This window comes from Rhagoletis pomonella, unplaced genomic scaffold (genome assembly GCF_013731165.1).
Source record: "Rhagoletis pomonella isolate Grant_MI unplaced genomic scaffold, Rhpom_1.0 Rhpom_scaffold_00007, whole genome shotgun sequence".
Classification (NCBI taxonomy): Eukaryota; Metazoa; Arthropoda; class Insecta; order Diptera; family Tephritidae; genus Rhagoletis; species Rhagoletis pomonella.
In genome coordinates, this window is record NW_023458561.1 from 32,082,992 (window position 1) to 32,103,097 (window position 20,106).

Here is a 20,106-nt window from a genome sequence, read left to right on the forward strand (position 1 = left end):
AGGATTCTATAGTCTAAATTTGTGAGGAAAATAGCAATGAGCATATTTTTACCTACAACTAAATAAAAATATTATGCCTCAGTTGTACTGTATGTCATTCGTTTGAGTGCGTAGGTTGAATTTTTTTAGGAGCACTTAGAATAGTTTGATTTATTGCTGGCGGTTGTAGCTCTTTGTTGCATGCCACATTTTTATCCATCTCGGATCTTGTATTTAGCTCATTCATTCCTCATGTAAACATTCTGTAAGGTTATGCTTGAAATCATGTTTCAACTGTAGAAAGTTTTGGGCAAAGAAAATAATCAAAAATAATCATTATTTTATAAGTTTTATTTTTTATCAGAAAATAAATTTAAAAACAAGTTTTTATTTCTGAGTGATGAAAGAACGCTCAAGAAATTACTTAATTTTCGATAAAAAAAAAATTAACTCAAAAATAAATATAATTTTTGATAAAAAATAGCCCAAAATATTTCTGATCAAAAAATATTAGTGCACAAAATAATCATTATTACATAGCGAAAAAATAACACTCGAAAAATTTGTTTTATTTTTGATACAAAAAAATGTGTAAATCTTTACGAATCTTTAAAGAAAAATTATATGAAGTGGTTGACACGACCTCGTAAAAAAATTTCTCTACGAAAAATAAAGGAAATTCTGAAAAAAATCTGCAAGAAATTCTTCAATTAGCGGCTTTATTTTCATTGTTTTACCGATTTTCTTCCGAGTTTATTTCATTTTAGAAAATTAAAAAAATGAGAATAAAGTCTTTACGAATTCTTTAAAATTTCTCTACAATTGAGAAGACTTTGAAAAAATGGTTTGCAAGGTCGATATATAATTTCTATTTCTGAACAAAATAACCAAACTCAGATATTTATAATAGTTGATCGAAAATCTTAAAACAATATTAAATACCTAGAATTCCGTTCTGTCAACGTTTTTTTTTTGTCGCTGTTTTTTGATATGTGCAACAAAGAACAGAAAAAATTCTTGCGATTTAACTAAATCTATAGTTTTTTCTTCGTTTTCGGGATGAAATTTTACTTTATTCATTTTCTGGACAATATCCAAAGCGTAAATAAAACTCACCACAAAAAAATTAAGGCGAATATGAATTATTTCACATTTCTTCAATAAATAGTACCGGCAAGCAGTTTCTGAGCACCCAAACAAGAACTACCTGGTACCACAACCTCCACCTAGGCACGCCAGAAAGCATATCCATGAACATACTGCATAGGCAGTAAATAGTCAATTAACGATATTCACAGATTACCAGATTACCATCTTCGCCCCGTGAATATCGTCGTCGGTATACAACTCTCACGCATTGCAGAGGAAAAGCTCCAGCTGCGTTACTTTGGCACTGTAGCAGGTTTAACTTCTACTATCCAGATTCTACCCAGACGCACACTGGGATATATTATGTCATTTTTGGCGATTCAAAAATTAAATTTAAAGAGAGGCATGGAAACCGCTCCGTGCTCACCACGAAGCGCCTCAAGCGACTGATATCCTTTACCGAAAGCTTATTGGGAGTGTAGAAGAAATGCGAACCGAAGTGCTTGAACTTTAGATTCGCAGAGGCAGGGCACCAGAGTAGCAGGTATTGAGATGATTCCACCTCATCGTCCTCCATGCAGCTGGTGCAGTAAGGGTTATCGATGATTTTCAGGGCGATGCTCTTATTTAAGCCACCTTTCATAGTTGAAACATGATTGATCAAGCCTGTTTTTAATACTAGGTCTTATTTATTTGAATAAATATGTATTTATGAATGAAATTTTTGTATTTTTGTACCATACATAAGTATGTATGTATATATCTAGCTGTGTATATAGTTTTAATTTCCATTTCTTTGTATGTATGTATATTTATGTACCTAAGACCAAAATTATATATTCGTACTTAAACTCGCCTATAGTCAGTCTATACGTAATCAATCTCCTCATGCCTCTTTCGTTCGCCTTATCGTTTTGTGTGATTTTTGTGTTTTGCGAAATTGTTCTCTTTTTTGTTAACCGACGACAGTTACAGAATGCACTGCGTGAATTCGATTTTCTCAATCAAATGGACTCACAACCCAATACGCTGCAACGGCCTGCCCACCAATACGGCAGCCGTCAGCAGCAGCCGCCGCCACAACAACTGTCGCAACAAAAGCCACAACAACAGCCATTGCAGCAGCAGTACATTGCCTCAGCCGCACAGCAAATACTCCAGCCTTATCATACACCACTGCCCACTCAACATCCAACGCCGTTGCATCAATACCAGCCACAACCGACGTCCCAGCAGCCACAACAGCTGCTGTCCGCTGGTGTTGGTGGTGGTGGTCAGGGTGGTCAGGGTGGTCAGGGTCGTCAGCAAGGTTCAATGCCGACAACACCGGAACTCAATAGCAGCCAAATGACGGCGCCGAATTTTGCGAATGCTACAACGGCGAACAACAACAACAGCAGCAGCAATTACAACATGTCGCATGTGGCACGTCAAACTAGTCAAAGTAGTTTCAGAAATCAACAACAAAACTACGTCAACAACAATAATGCAAACGTAAATGCGGCGATGGGTGTTGCTGGAACAACAGGTGGCATGGGCAATATATATCATCGTCCGGTGCTGGCCATGCCGCCGGTGATATTGATGGGCGGCGAGTTGGCAGCCAATGATATGAGCAGCCCGATAATTGAAATGCCGCCATCGCCAGCGCCAAGTGGAATGCCAATTGTGGAGTATCCCGATGACGATGAGTACGCGCACGACGCTTCAGCAACGAGTTACAGCACCGGTGTCGGTGATCGTTTCTGTGTCGAGGTTAGGATTGATATTTTTTTGTGTTTTTTATATTTTTATTTGTTTGTTTTCTTGCACATTTTATGTTGGCGTTAATAGTTGAGATATGTTTATTGTTTAATGAGTTTATTGCAGTTGTTGGTGGTTATTCATGAGACGACAAAGCCTTTTTTGCGCAAGTTTAATTTGTCAAAGCACGTTTTTTATGGTTTCGAGTGCGATTTTACAAAATTAAATTCTGTGAAAAATTTACTTTTTTTAATTACACTCAGTGTCCGCTTTAAAACATCACTAACTCTAAACATATTTGAACTATAGCTTAATGCTTTTGTTTTTGTATGAATTTCACCTTTATTGCATTTTTCATTTGAATTTATTTGCATTGTTTACGTATTCATTAATTATTGTTTAAGTTTGTGTTTCTCTAAATTTGTTTTCAATTGACCGAAATTGCCTAATGAGGCGTTAAAAAATTCCTCGTTCGTTCCATAATCATCAAGTGCAAGCACCATTCTCTTTATAACACTATTCTTGTATATAAATAATGCAAAAAAAAAACACACACATAACGGCTGTTCTATATGTTGTAAATAATTTCGTTGATTTCGTTTGTTTTGGCTAACTTTTATTGACGGATATATTACTACTAGACAGGAAACACAACACATATCTCACTTGAATTTTTAGTCATGTCTTAATATTTCTTAGCCATGTACTTAGCGCCCTAACTCCTTCACTACATAGTTGCGTATTTTTTTTTTTAATATTTGAAATAACCTGCACATAAAAACAAAACTTTTTCATACAAATCACACGCCAGCGCTACTAGTCTCACACACATTCATCCCGAAAACACTCGTATTTAATTAACCAGCTGTTATGAATATAATCAGATTAAAGGAAATTATAGGTTAAATGTATTATTGATAGGTAAAAGTTGAGAGAGCACAGGAAAAAATCATTAAATTTTAGCTCGAAAAATGGGTAGTATGTACTATTTACATATATCTTAAACGGTGTTCACAGGAGGCGATTTTAGAGACGATTAGTTGAATCAAAAGTTGGGTGCCCCCCAACTTCATTACAAGCGATTAGTTGAAAGGCCGTGCACACCAGGCTTTCAACAGAAAGTTGCCTGTGAAATCGCCTCATGTAAACACCGTATTAAGAAAACAGGGTGGTTGACTTTTTCTGAGTTTAAATTCTTAACATATATAGGTTGATCTTTCTAGACATTTTTTTTTAATTTTAAATAAAACATTTATTATTACCCGAAAGAACGATCTCAGACATTTACCTTATAAAAATAGCTAGATGTGCCAATTACTGTCGAAATTCGACGTTTTTTTTCTAGTTTTTTAAGGTCTGTGGAGAGGTTATCTAACTCAGCACGTAGCTTAACTTGTACGGTACAAAATTACTTACCGGAAAAACTCCTGCTTTGGAACGTACGCAGGATAGGAGGGACACGAGCTTGGTCTCCATAAATTGATATATATGTACGTCTAACGCGCGCGTCGCTATCCCAAAGCATTGAGAAGTGTTCCCTCCATAGTTTAAGTGCACTCTGGAAGATTTCCTTCTTCAGCCCTGGAAAAATTAGCTGGTCTTAAAACCATTTGATTGCAGTCTAGTTAATTAAATTGATTTTAAGTTTATGAAAATGTGGCAACTCTCTTCAAAAACAATTTTGAAATAGATCCTATCTGAACTGCTTTTGTTTGACACCCCAATTGTTGTAACTTTTTACCTAACTGTAATAAATAGTTGATTTTAATTATTGAAAAAAGAGGCAAACCCACCTAAAAAATATCCAATATGTTAATCCAGGTCATAGCCTATAAGTGTGCCAAATTTCATTGAAATACGTCCAGCCAGTTTGGCGTGAAAGAGCTACAAACAAACACACTCACTCACTCACTCACAAACTTTCACATTTATAATATTAGTAGGATTAGTAAGATTATTGGTTTTTTCCTTTCCCTAGCATGTGCTTAATATGAGCAACTACCACCTTCGAGTTACAGACTGCTCTTACCAATAGGCATAAACTGCAGTTAAGGCTTGGTGGAAATGAACTATAAAACTGTAGTATAGGTACTAAGAAAAATTCGAACAAAAAAGTTTAAAGGTTGGATGAAAATTTGTTGCATTTTTAGTTTTCTACAAAGTTTTAAACTTGAGGGTTTATATGGGTTTTGTTAGAGAGTGAACTGTATTTTAATTGAAAATTCTTAAAACTAAATAAATAAACATAAGTGGAAAACAATATCATTTTGGAATAGAGGTGCTAATGACTGTACATCTCCATATGTATTTACACCTTCTATTTACATATTCGGTTAAATAAATACAAAGTCTTGCAAGTGCGCACGCCTTTACCCATTTTTCGCTGACAATTTCATTAAATTATTATACTTTTGTCAAGTTTTAGATAATAATTGCAAAATACAAACTAAATACCATCAGTTTTTTTTTTACCGTAGCGGTAAAAAGAAACCTATTTATGTACATATGCAGTAAATATATTTATTGTCAAGTGCGTCACTGTTAAGGTCATAGCTACACCCACACTCACTATGCCACTTTTGAGATTTATGTATGTTACAGTTAATTGTTTTATGACGCTGTTTAAAAATAAACGAACATGTTTTCATCACCTGAGTAATTTTCGAAATAGTCGCCATTTGAGTATGCAGGTGTGAAAATTTTTATTTTATTAATTCAATATTCCAATGTTAAATGTCTTCAAATCGGCACATATTTTATAAATACAGAGTTTTATGACGACAATGAATGAATGAAACGGTGACAACGCTCCAAAACCTACATACATACATGCAATGACCATCGACATTATAAATGTCAAATTATTTTTAAATTTTTTGAAGAGGTTTTTGGTTTTTTGTTGCTTTTTTCTGTTCTTTCAGTTAAGACATACATAATTTATCTTTATTTTTTCTATTTGAGTATTTTCTTCAACTTACCGCGTATTTAAATCTGTTTTAATATATTTTGGTAGTTTCGTCCTTACCTATTTATAAAATAAAGTTTTTTTTTTGTTTGTATTCTCCGCGGTCTCCTTAGATCGTATTTAATTTTTTTACCGTACGAGTCTGTTTTATGTGACATTCAACTTTCGCAAAAAATTAGAAAGAAGACAGTAAAATACATACAGGCAATCAATAATGTTTAGGTATAGAGAGTAGTTTTTCGCAATACGGCCAACTGTTTTTTTCGATTATTTATTTTTGGCTAATTTTTTATAAAAATATAACTAATACTACCACAAAACCCCTAAAAATTAAAGTTAGAGATCTTGTAAGCAATTAAAGAAAATTCAGCAAATTTACATACATAAAAAATACGGCACTTTCTAAAAAAATTGAGTATGCAGTTTTGTATCCTATTGAATTTTAGTAAATAAACCCTCCGTTAGGCGAACACGTTCGTTCCTAATGGGTCTGTTCAAATGCGTTTTATACCATTCAGCAATGTGCTTTTTGCTTATTACTATTCGTTATTATATTTATGTTTAAATAAAATATTGATTTTCAAAAATTCTCTACCATTTCTACGAAAAAGCGTGTTTTCCCCATATAACATACAGTCGAGTCAATAAAGTTAAGGTACAGCGAATTTTTTACAATACGGGCAACTATTTTTTAAATATTTTATTTTTCCATAATTTTTTATAAAAATATGGTTAATTCTACAACAAACAAACCCAAAAAATCAGAGTTCAAACCTTGTGCAAAATTTCATTCGAATATTGCACTTTTTATTTACGCTCTCTAGAAAAAAGTTGAGTATGAGTGCCCATTCAATTTTAGTATAACAAAGTGCAAGTTAGATGTAGCTAGGACTTACAATTGATTTTTGGGAAGTTTTTTTTGTTGAAGGTGTCACCCATTTTTTCCATATAAAAAAATTATTTAATATTATTTTATATGGAGAAAATGAGCGACACCTTCAACAAAAAAAAAATTGCTAAAAATCAATGGTAAGTCCTAGCAACCTCAAACTTGCACTTTATTATACTAAAATTGAATGGGCTAAAAAACTGCATACTCAACTTTTTTCTATAGAGCGTAAATAAAAAGTGAAATATTTGAATGGAATTTTGCAGAATTTTCTTTAATTTTGCACTAGGTTTGGAACTTTGATTTTTGGGGTTTTTGTTGTAGAATTAATTAACCACATTTTTATAAAAAATTAGCGAAAAATAAAATATTTAAAAAATAGTTGGCCGTATTGTAAAAAATTCGCTGTACCTAAACTTTATTGACTGACTGTAGATGGAAAACTTCTTGGGCTATTATGAGACAGTTCTAAATATATATTTATTTTTACAAAAAAAAAATACAGACATTCTCTTTTCCATTTAGAAAACTCCTAGGGGTGAGAGCGAAACATTTTAAACTTACCAAACCCCCTCCCCGCATGTATTTTTGGACCTCTCTAGTGTACATCCATATATATATATGTACATATATGTTCATATGTCACTCCCAAATCGTATACAATTCACCTCATTCCTTTAGGTGCCGCTATTTTTTTTTTTAATGCGCATTTGTGCTTATTCTTTATTTTTCCCCACCTTACGGCTGTCATAATTTTACCGTCACATATGAACGATGTTGAGAGCCAGCCGGCCATCGATGGTGACATTTTCCGTGTGCTCTGTTGTTCAGTGTTTCAAGATCACGGCCGTTAACAACACATGTTTGCGTGTTAAGCGCTTTTGCAGTGAAATTTTCGTACAATTATCGCCTATCGCTTATATGTACATTTAGGCGCGTCTGTGGGCAAATACGTAATTTTCAAAAAAATTTTAATGTTTTTATTTTTGCTCTAATTCAGTGCCGTGGCCTATTCGTAGCGTCTTTAGCTAACCCATGTATCGTCATTAGTGTGCGTGTGTGTGTCATTGGTGGTTTGCTGGATATGTTACCGACATTTCAATTGCTCGCCGGCGTCGTTAAACAGCTTTGCACCTCTCAATTGCAACAGTACCACCAATGCAACACCAAATCGAATAACAAATTCTTGAAGTTCAAACGCTCTGCATTGTCATCAGCGGCCGCTCTCCTTTGCCCAACACTCTATGCAGCTAGCGCACCACCAGCTCTACTGCAGGCATCAGTAGGTGACGAATGATGCATTTTAGTATACTTTATTTACTTAAAATTTAGTGCACAGAAACATAATTAGACTATATAAAATGTGTATATGTTCGTAAGTGCTAAAAAGGGTGTTACATACATAAATAGAACAAAAAGAAAAATGAAATACAAACAGGCTAATATAAATACATACATACGTACATAAATAGTCTATAGGTGCATAATTTTTTGTAAGCGGTCTATATGTTTGCTAATACTATGTTCTTATTTGTTTTTCATTTTGTGGTCATTTCTCCTCGTGTTTGTTCTCTGCCATTTAATATTTTGTTTCGTTTGGGCAAAAGTCATCTCTTCACACCCATCAATGTATGTACATCTTCGTCATTGTATACATACATATGTACCTATGTATGTATATGTATGCTACTTTGTGTGCACCAACAACGTTGTATAATTTCGCATATTTCATGCAATATTTAATAGCAAAAATAGAAAAAAAAAACCAAAACCAACATTTCGCTTTCTATTTTTCTTTCGCCCTTTGTATCTTGTTGTATTTATACCATTCGCAGGCGCATATTAATGTTGTCCATATAACAATTGAACCTTTAACAACAACAACAACACTTCCGACAACAACCACGAGCGTACACTCTGCCGATAAATATAATGAGATCGCCATTTCGCCAACAACAACGACATCAGCAGCATTGTCTGATATTGAAATTGAAACTGAAATCGAACTTGAAACGAAGAGTCTGAGCGATTGCATAGAATCGAGCGATTGCATTGAATCAGTCGCAGTGACGGAATTGTCGTATAAAACTGAAAGTGATAAATTAGAAACGAAAAGTGCAATAGAAAATTCAGTACAGGTAAAGTGATGACTTTTAAACGGCACTGTTAGTGGTGTGATGGGCGTGGGAGGACAATAATAATCCCAACGGTTTTACCCTCCCTTCCCACCCATCCGCACGAGGGGCGCAGTCGCCATGACGTACGGAACTATTGTTTTAAATTTTTGCGCCGAGTCACGAAAGGCAGGAGTTTGTTAAGTGTCGAGATCTAAAAGTGTTCAGCTAGAATGTGTTTATACACGGAAACTTTTGTCGACGCAATTTTTCACATTCCCTTTAAACTTTTTTAAACTTCTTTTGTTTAATACACGTATTGTAATATTTAATTTATTTTATCAATTTTAATGAATAAAATTTTTCGAACAGGTTGCAGCCCCCTCAAAAATATATTCGGGAGTAAAATTTCTCAACCCCTCTTGTTTGATACCCATATTGCAATATTTAATTTATCTTATCAATTAAATTAAATTAAAATTTTCAAACAGGTGGCAACCTTCCACAAAAATATTTCCAGTTATAAGCCTTCTTAAACCTCTTTCTTTTGACAGCCTAATTCCAATATATACTTTGTCGTACATGTTGAAAAGAATACCGCTGTGATACTGCTAACTCTCTCTTCAAAATTTTGACAGAAGTGTGGCGTCATAGCTGATTTTATATAATATATATACATATAAAAAACATATACATACTTAGAAATCTCTCTCATCTCTCTCCTCCGGCAATTCGGCAATGACGTCACGTCACTCTCCCGAATTTCACATCAATCAGCGCAATCTTATATTTTGCCAATCTTGTTTGTCGTATCTATTCACTTAAAATGCAATTTTCAAACAGGTGGCTACTCTTTATTTTTTTTCTTCTATATTTTAAGTTTGACCTCTAGCAATACATCGGTGAAAACTGCATTCGATTTCATATATTAATTTCGGAGTGATGCGCGTACAAACATACAGACACTGTTGCTCTAATGAAGACTCCCCATATTAATTTATCTTTAATATCTATTATAATATACAGCCATCGCCCTGCTACAATTTTTTTTATATTTATAGATACTTTGTAATACACCATTATTATAAATCGACCACCTCATGAACTGTCGATTTCTTGTTTTCTATCACATTACAGTCCACAGTTTTTTATGGCAAACTTGAACTTGCTTTTACGCGTTCTCCCTACTTGTGACTTCTATGCTAAACCAGAGTTCTAACACAGCGGGCCGTACTGTCCGAAAGCAAATCCAATTTGTTCAAAAGAAAGAGGAGAATAGAGTCTCCGCCTACCATTGACTAGCTTTTCAAAATTTTAAAGCTTTGCTGCTACTTTGCAAATATTTGTTTTCAATCGAACCGCATCCATTAAAAAGCAGTTATTATTCCCAATATAGTTGCTTCAAGATAAGAGAGAAATTGAATGCATCACCCATAGCTTTGTTGATATTCAATGGCAGTCTTAAGTCTGTATAAAAGTTTCTAAATTGTTTATATTAAAATAATGTATATATTTTACTTAGGTATACACTATATACTTTTAAAGATATTCGTTGCTTATATAATTCCTCGCTTTATAAGTTAAACAGCAAGCACTGAAAAGGAGTGTTTATATCAAATTAGTATGTTGGATAGAAGCGCTCCGTAAACGTGTTATTTTTGCAGGACACTCACAGATAGGAGGCTTAGCCTTAAGTTTTAGTTTCAGTGTTGTGTTTCAATGTTTTTTTGTTCAATATTTTCCTTAAAAAGCAATGCTATTTATTAATAATCTGCTGCTGTAAACAAGCTTTGAAAATGCCGTGCTATTTCAGGGAATTTTCGAATGAAAACACGTTACAAAAATTACATATATTTATATATTTATAGTTTAAAACCCACTATGCTTTTTTGAAAACTGACTCTAATCAGATATTGCATATTTTAGATTATACCACAATTTGGAAATTTATCGGTCAGCAGCAACAACAACCAGCAACAGAAGCAATATGTACCAGATTCGCCGATCATCCAAGAGCCGCCCACACCTACAGTCTATGGACAGTCGGCTGGGCAAGGGCCTCATTTCCCACAGGCGGCACAGCGCCAAAACTATGCAGCACCTACAGCCACAGTCTACCAGCAGCAACAACAACAGCAGCAGCAGCCCATCTACCAGAATCAGTATGAACTCAATGCTGTCCCTATGCCGCCACCAAACGCTGCAACGGCTGGCGGTGGTCGTCGCAATGTTTCACGCGGTTTGCAATATCGCGACTCGGCATACGAATCACGCCGCCAGTCACAGGCAATGGGTGGCGGAAATGGGCCACCCGGTATGCTGGCAATTGAGAATTTCCGGCTGCTCAGCGTTTTGGGACGCGGCCACTTTGGCAAGGTTATACTGTCACAATTGCGCAGCAATAATCAGTACTTTGCCATCAAAGCGCTGAAAAAGGGCGACATCATAGCACGTGACGAAGTCGAATCGTTGTTGAGCGAGAAGCGCATTTTCGAAGTAGCCAATGCGATGCGTCATCCATTTCTGGTCAATTTGTTTGCGTGTTTCCAGACCGATGTGAGTAGCACTTGAACACTTTTGGTTTCTCATTCCTTTTCTCTCCTTGATTTGTCTTACATTTGACTGAATTTCATTTCATTTCCATTACAGCAACACGTTTGCTTCGTTATGGAGTATGCGGCTGGTGGTGATCTGATGATGCACATACATACAGATGTATTTTCAGAGCCGCGCGCTGTATTCTACGCCGCTTGCGTGGTGTTGGGTCTGCAGTATTTGCATGAAAACAAAATTATTTATCGTGATTTGAAGCTCGATAATCTACTTTTGGACACAGATGGTACGCAAAGAAGATTTTCTTTTCTTATTTCGGTCTTGCAAATTAAAAAAAAAAAAACTCCTTTCTCTGCAGGTTATGTAAAAATCGCTGATTTCGGCTTGTGCAAGGAGGGTATGGGCTTCGGCGATCGAACCGGCACCTTCTGTGGGACGCCCGAATTTTTGGCGCCCGAAGTTCTCACAGAAACATCATATACGCGCGCTGTGGACTGGTGGGGTTTGGGAGTTTTGATATTCGAAATGCTTGTAGGCGAGGTAAGTTAACGCGAATTCCTCTATTTTTTGGTAGGAAAATAATTGAAATCATTTCCATTCACAGTCACCATTCCCGGGTGACGATGAGGAGGAAGTTTTCGACTCAATTGTTAACGATGAAGTGCGCTATCCGCGATTTTTATCACTTGAGGCCATTGCAATCATGCGTCGGGTAATTTTAATCGCTTTATTTTTATGACTGTTTTTATACTTAAAATAAATAAACAATTATTTACATTTCAGTTACTGCGTAAGAATCCAGAACGTAGATTAGGTTCATCAGAGCGCGATGCTGAAGACGTCAAGAAGCAAGCGTTCTTCCGCTCTATCAGTTGGGATGATTTATTGCTGCGCAAGGTGAAACCGCCATTTGTGCCCACCATTGTAAGTATCTGTAAAATACATATAAAGTACATAAGTGGGCGGTTAAAGGTAGCTTAAAAAATATTTTTCTCAAGCAATGAAAATTATTCCTTAGCTGTCCTTTCTCGACCACCATTGACAAAGTAAAGGCACGTTTTTTTTCATAGAAATACTCATGAAAACTATCTGCCTTATGCTGAGTTTCACCCGAAAAAAAATTTACCCGAAAATTGTTTCCGCCCATAGTAAATACATGGAACCAATAGTGAAAAGTGAACCGCTTCGAGGAAAATGAAACTCATGAACTCCATGTTTACGGTGCTAGAGCAAATCCATAGATTTCTATGTAGTAATATCGCTGACCCAGTAACTAACTAGCGCCACGCATATAACGCGTGCTCCTTTACACTCTTGACCAACACTGCATTAAAATTTTTTTTCTTTCCAAGGGCTGCGTGGTTTGTCAATGCAGCAGTATTCTCCAAAATGTTTGGGAAATTTGTATACTATTACAACAACAACAACAGCCTTGCGTTTGCACATATTTTGGTATTTTCTCAGCGCTTGTTGATCTGACCAAAAATCCCATGTCTCCAAAAGTAGTACACATGTAGGCCGACTCCAATTCTTAGCGCATTTGCCTGGAATATACTGACAAAGTCAGATAATAGCGGACTGGAGAATAGGCAATATTTAATTTTGTACAGGGAAAGTGTTAGTAACCTATTGTGCGATGGATCGAAAATCACACAGTGGCCGAAATAATTATAGTCTCACCACATTTTGACAAGTTTTAACATATTATTTTTGTTGCTATTTAATTTTGGTTATTTCTTTATAAACATATAGTTGATTCTTTAGCAAAACCCGCGTGAATCCAAAAAAAAAATCAACAAAGTTTCGTAAAAATTTCTAGCTTTTTTAATTAGATTTCCTACATAGATTCTGAGCATGAATGGCCAAAAAGTTACCGTTGATTTTTTAGATTTTTTTGTCCCATATAACGAATACGCTCCATATATTTCTATATGGAAGAAAACCATAACATCTTCGACAAAAAAAAATAAAAAATTATAAAAAATCAACGGTAATTTTTAGCCATTTGAAACTTGCACTGTATTATACTAGAATTCAATGGGCCACAAACAAAACTGCATACTCAGAAGCTATGTAGGAAATCTAATTAAAACAGCTGGCAATTTTTACGAAAGTTTGTTGATTTTTTTTTTAAATATTGCAGAAAGTTTGGAACTTGGATTTATTTTTATAAAAAATAACCAGAATTAAATAACAACAAATATAATATGTTAAAACTTGTTAAATTTGGTGCGGCTATAATTATTTCGACCACTGTAGTATGTACTCTTCTAGGATACGTAGGCGTCATGTCGAGATCAGCGAGCGCAGCACAGGGGTTCAAAATTGGCATTTTGTGTTCACAACTCATTGGAGCCTTAATTTTTCACTCAATTTGATTTTAATGAAACTAATAAAATTTGCAGACCAGTTGAGCCCGAGTTATTGCAAAGTGCAAAAAACTAGCAATTTTGAGGATCGATTCTCCCGTTTCATTTAATAAATCTTACATAATAAAACAATTGTAGGGTTCTACCAAAGCGAAAAAATTTGAAATGTAAAAAAAGTTACCAATTTTTTTTTGCTTTTATAAAATATTTAAGTATGCAGTTTCACACATCATTAAATTTTAGTGTACCAAAGTGCAAGTTGCAACCGGCTAATAGTTCGTGCTGATTTTTAATAATATTTATAACAACGCTTTTATTTCCTATTTAGCAAGCAGATGTGCTCGAAGTGATAACGAAAAAAATTATTAAAAATCAACGCGACCTCTTAGCCGCTTGCAAATTGTACTTTATTATACAAAATTTAAAGATCTATAAAACCGCGTACCTAACATTTTTCTAGAAAATCAAAAAGGTTTTTCAATTTTGGCAACATTTTTTTTTATAACATTTCAAATTTTTGGGAAATTTTTTTCCTTTAAATTTAATACAAACAAAAAAAAAATCTAAAAATCGGGTTCAACAGGTCTCTTACAAATTTATAAAAATTAATAAAATTGAGTGAAAAATGAAGGCTCCAGTGAATTGTGAATACAAATGCCAAAGTCAGGACATGTGCAAACGCAAGATTGTATTTGCTATTGAAATAGAAAAAAATCTCTAAAGAGTTTTGCGGGATACTGCTGGATTGACAGTCCGGACAGTCGTTGGCCAAAAACGAAAAAACGTCCAGGGGTTCCTAGGCTCTTATACAGCATTTTCATGAATATATGTAATTTTAATAACGGCTTTTTTTTTATAAAAATATGTTAATTCTACAATAAAAAACATACAAATCATATTTTTTATTAAGAGTGCTAGGAAAAATTTTAGGTATGCCTAAAAAAATATTGAGCACTTAGACTTCTTTCCAATTTGTGCAATTTTGAAGTACTAGGAGTACCAATGATCGGAACTAAACCAAGTTAGTATGAGACGACCCTTGATGTCCCACCTTCCCAATAAAGAATTATCGAAAACAGTTCACGTGGTCCAAAGTTATCCAGTGACTTAAATAAAAAAAATAAAATATATCGATAATTGATAGTCTCCTCCTTTTTTGAGTCGGTTAATTAAAAAAAAAATCCGAATTTTTAGAAAACTTTAGGGTATGCAGATTTATATTTTATAGCCAATTCAATTTTAGTACAATATAGTGCAAGTTTGAAGTAGTTCAAAATCCTGTTGATTTTTGAGAATTTTTTTCGTTGACGTTGCTGCGCTTTTCAATACGCATATCACAAATTGGAGGAGAAGTCTAAGAGCCAAATATTTGTTTAGGCATAGCTAAAATTTTTCCTAGCAGTCTGAATAAAAAGTATAAAAGTATGATTTGTATGTTTTTTATTGTAGAATTAACATATTTTTATAAAAAATAACATTATTAAAATTATATAAGACAAAATTAAAGTGCCACAATTTGTAAATACTTCACGTTGCTATACTCGTAAACACTGCTGTATAAGAGCCTAGGAACCGCTGGCGGTTTTTTCGTTTCTGGCCAATGACTGCAACAGTAAACCTCTATAGGGATTTTTTCTGTTTCAACAGCAAATACAATCTTGCGTTTGCAAATGCCCTGACTTTCTACCAGCGCACAATTGACATTTTGTATTCACAATTTACTGGAGCCTTAATTTTTCACTCAATTTAATTTTTGTTTATGAAAGCTAATAAAATTTGCAAGAGACCAGTTGAACCCGGTTTTTGAGATTTTGTTTCTTTGTATTAAATTTTTTTAGTGTAAAGTGCAAAAAAAGTAATAAATGTTAGATAATAAAAACTAGTTATACACAGTTATAAAGTTCCTCCAAAACGAAAAAAAAACTTCACAAAAATTTTAAATGCTATAAAAAAGGTTTTCCAAAATTAAAAAAAAAAATAGATTTTCTAGAAAAATGTTGGGTACACAGTTTTATAGATCTTTAAATTTTAGTATAATAAAGTACAATTTGCAAGTGGCTAAGAGGTCGCGTTGATTTTTAATAATTTTTTTCGCTATCATTTCAAGCACATCTGCTTGCTAAATAGGAAATAAAAGCGTTGTTATACATATCATTAAAAATCACTGCGAACTCTTAGCCACTTGCAACTTGCACTTTATTATACTAAAATTTAATGATGTGTGAAACCGCATACCCAAAATTTTTATAAAAGCAAAAAAATAAAATTGATTTTGGTAAAAAAATTTACATTAAAATTTTTTTTTCGTTTTGGGAGAACTCTACAATTGTTTTCAACTAGTTTTTATTATGTAAGATTTATTAACTGAAACGGGAGAATCGATTTTCTTCAAAATTGCTAATTTGTTTGCTCTTTGCAATAAAAAATTTAATACAAGCAAAAAAAAAACTTTTAAAAATCGGGCTCAACTGGTCTCTGCAAATTTTATTAGCTTTCAGTAAAGAAAAATCTTATCAAATTGAGTGAAAAATTAGGGCTCCAGTGAATTGTGAACACAAAATGACAATTTCGAACCCCTATGCAGCGCTCTCTGATCTCGACATGACGCCTACGTATCCAAGAAGAGTACATACTACAGTGGTCGAAATAATTTAGCCGCACCAAATTTGACAAGTTTTAACATATTATATTTGTTGTTATTTAATTTTGGTTATTTTTTATAAAAATATAGTTCTTGCTTTAACAAAGCCCGTATTCCAAAAGTTCCAAACTTTGTGCAATATTAAAAAAAAAATAACAAACTGTAGTAAAAATTGCTAGCTGTTTTAATTAGATTTCCTACATAGATTCTGAGTATGCAGTTTTATAGCCCATTGAATTCTATTAGAATAAAGTGCAGTTTTCAAATGGCTAAAAATTACCGTTGATTTTTTTAATTTTTTGTCTGATGTTCTTCCAACATCTTCGAAAAAAAGTGCACGAAAGTTTGTTAAATTTTTTATTTTTTTTTATTTCACGGGTTTTGTTGAATTAATGAATTTTTATAAAGAAATAACCAAAAATAAATAACAACAAAAATAATATATTAAAACTTGTCAAAATGTGGTGCGGCTATAATTATTTCGACCACTGTGTGTATGAAATGGTACTCCAGATTCAGATTAAACAGTTCGAAATTTTGAGTTTTTTGGAATTGTTATAAATTTTGTGATTTTGAACTTTTTTTTAAGTTTGAAATTTTGATTTGTATGGTTTTTGGTTAAAGCAAGAACGAAATTTTCATTTAAAAAACAACAAAAAATTTTAACTAGAAAAATATCGAGAATACTAAACAAAAATTAACATGTGAAGACTTGTTTGAGTCATTGTATATCTGCCACTTCAGCAACATTTCCCAATACTATTTGAGGACTAAAAATATTACTGATTTTAAGTAAAAATAAAATTTAAATTTTTCAGAACCATCTCGAGGATGTGTCGAATTTCGATGAAGAATTTACTTCCGAAAAACCACACCTGACGCCTCCAAAAGAACCAAGACATTTGACTGACGAAGAGCAAATGTTCTTCCAAGATTTTACGTACACAGCGGATTGGTGTTGATGTTAAAAGCAGCTAAGCCAAGCTATGGCAAATAAAAAAATCGAGCAAAATCTTGTAATGCCCTTGCGTTATATACATACATACATACATATACACATACCCGTACACAAGTGGAAGACTTTTTGCATGCAGTACACAAGTGGAAGACTGTTCAAAATGATGGTCATTGGGACACTTATTTAAAATTTTAAAAATATTCGACTTTCTTGAAAGCAAAAATAATGTTTTAAACTCTACTTGTTCAAATGTTTGTCGGCCGGTGTGTTATCAGCGCTGTTTAATTTGATTGTATGCTAGTTTTTAAGTGAAAATTATGAAATACATAGAACAGTTAGTTCTGCTAGTTACACATATACATACATACATACAAGCATAAATACACTACGTAATAAAATGAGACAACAAACACATACTATTTAAGTGAAACGTGGAAAATGAGAAATTATTTATAAATATTTACATATGCATGTACGCGAATATACATATTTACATTAATAAAAATCTAGCTTGCGTCGAGTTTATTACATTATTAAAAACAAATGCAAAACTATAGTTTGCTTAACGCAAAGAAGTTGAGATGTTTCGTTTAACAGAAAAAAAATCAAAAAATAAAAATTAGTTTAGGTAGATACGTAAATTTTTTTGGGACGCTTGCAAACAACCTTATAAATACATAGCTGACTAACCAAGCCGTGTAAAAAGAAAAATGTTTTTAAAAATATTTAAAGAAATTAAAACACAATTTCTATGCATTTTATCCGCATCGTTTGTTTTATAAAAAAATAATTATTGGAGAGATGCATCTATTTTAAAGAAAAGGATACGTATTATGTTGAAGAAATGTCTGCATGCCTTTAGAAATAGCGGGTTTAAAATTATTATTAAGGAAATGGTTAGTTTCCACCAAATGTTTTGTGAAAAAAAAAACAAAAAAAAAAACAGAAACGGCAACAAAAATCAACTCTAATCCCGCAGCTTTGCTCCTGTAATACGTTAACCAATTGTTGAGCGTTTTAGCAGTTATCAAAGTTACGATAACATCGTACTTGTATTGATGACAGTGAATGCAACGCAATAACAAATAAAAAAACATTTTAAAATTTCATAAGCAGTTTTAAACACATACACACATATGCAAGCAATAAGTAAATACTAACCTAAAATGCATGAAACAAATGCATACGCATAGATATACATACATATATTTTAAAATGCAAAACAGAATGAAATGTGAAATGAAATTAAAGGACTTTATACAATTTATTTTTTTGAATTTTTAATGATGGTTAGACGAAAACTAAAAATTAAGAATAAAAGTTCAGGTTTTCACTTGAGAACATTTGCTCAAAAACCATAACACTTTTCAAAAAAAAAAAAAAAAAATGAAATAAAAAATTAAACTATGACTAAAACAACTTTTTTAAATGGCCAAATTTTCCATAGCTCTAAAACTGTCTCAAAATCGCATGTTTTCATAACATGAACAATAAAAATAAAATCTTATATGTAGATAATTTAAAACAAATTTAACGAAAAGAAACAATTTAGGTGTCCACATCTGCCAGGTTATAGGGTTATCTGTTGGATTTTTTAATCAGTTTAGATTCTAAACTTTAGAACATTAAAATACACTGAAGATTAATTATCCTACCATGGAAATCTAATGAACAGAAAGCTGTGGACTCCTACAATATGTTTTGTATTAAATTTTTGTTTTTTGTAAGTTTTACACACTTTAATAAACATTTTCCTTAACTTTAAATTATTTGTAAAATTACGAAAATGTTTAACCAATAACTATTGAATACTTCAAGTATTTTGCGTTTTTATTTTCATTTATACCAGCATAAACATATTCCTCATCCGTTTGAAAACGCATAATTTATACTATTGTTTATAACATAATTTTCCCTATTAGTTATTACTTTGTTTTTTTTTTTGAATATTTTTAATTTACTATTTTAATTACTCTTAAATAACTATCAAGTATAAAGTAATTTCAATTGTAATATAACGTATACAAATCACGATTTTCTTTTGAATGATTGATAATAAAAAAATATAATATGAATGATGCCTATAACTTTAATTTTTTTTTAGTATTTCACTGGATAATTTTATTTACGTTAGGGAATTTTTAAAAATATTTTTGAATTGTGTACACTGTCTGAAATTGACGAAGTTGGCAAAACATAATGAAAAAGAAAAAAAAGGTGCCCTTCCTTTTGTTCTTTTGAAGCGATAGGTCCTCCGTGCTCATCGATGTGGAAATTTTGTGGAATGCTCAGAACTTCAAGGCCAGTTTTAGAATAGGAATATTTATACGAAATTATACTGACGCAGTATTGACTACTGTGATTGTTTTCTGGGGTATTAATCTAGGCGACGGCAAAATTAACAACGCTTCCAGGCAGAGCCTTTTCAAAAAAAAAACGTGTTTGGAAGTTGTATTAGAAAGAAGACCTTTGAATAGATAACGGAAGTCAAATTGAGAATATACATATATACTTTATGAGTTTTATTTTTTCGCTTAGCATAAATTATTTGATTCTAATTTTTTCGAACACAAATGCTAGTATAATTTTTCAGTTTTTTAATTAATCACTATTCTTAAGTGAAATAACAAAAGTAAATAACAATTGTTTTTGATCGAAAGAATAAAAATCAAGTAATAGTAATTCCTTTTGAACAAAAAAAAAAATAAAACATAAAACGATAATATATTTTTTATTATTATTGGTTAAACTCAAACAATATAAATATATGAAAATTATCATTAAAAAAATAATGACAATTACAAGC

General features: G+C 32.8%; 2 protein-coding genes across 9 annotated transcripts in view; one reads left to right on the forward strand and one right to left on the reverse strand.

Moving 5' to 3' along the window:
- LOC118742618 (serine/threonine-protein kinase N) overlaps positions 1–18,687 on the forward strand; it is a 131,729-nt gene extending 113,042 nt beyond the window's left edge. For 2 of the 5 annotated variants that reach the window (XM_036474828.1, XM_036474826.1), the window contains 8 exons: positions 2,038–2,823; positions 8,501–8,803; positions 10,706–11,335; positions 11,429–11,618; positions 11,691–11,872; positions 11,937–12,044; positions 12,116–12,256; positions 17,161–18,687. In XM_036474828.1, the coding sequence (XP_036330721.1) occupies positions 2,038–2,823; positions 8,501–8,803; positions 10,706–11,335; positions 11,429–11,618; positions 11,691–11,872; positions 11,937–12,044; positions 12,116–12,256; positions 17,161–17,304 (2,484 nt within the window). In that variant the 3' untranslated portion in view covers positions 17,305–18,687. The remainder of the gene's footprint in view (positions 1–2,037; positions 2,824–8,500; positions 8,804–10,705; positions 11,336–11,428; positions 11,619–11,690; positions 11,873–11,936; positions 12,045–12,115; positions 12,257–17,160) is intronic. The other 3 variants (XM_036474827.1, XM_036474829.1, XM_036474830.1) reach the window with 3 other exon arrangements.
- The window catches only part of LOC118742629, a 191,735-nt gene continuing 183,749 nt past the window's right edge, over positions 12,121–20,106 (reverse strand). For 3 of the 4 annotated variants that reach the window (XM_036474844.1, XM_036474843.1, XM_036474842.1), the window contains one exon: positions 12,121–12,264. The gene's annotated coding sequence lies outside the window, so the exon portion shown is untranslated. The remainder of the gene's footprint in view (positions 12,265–20,106) is intronic. The other variant, XM_036474845.1, reaches the window with a different exon arrangement.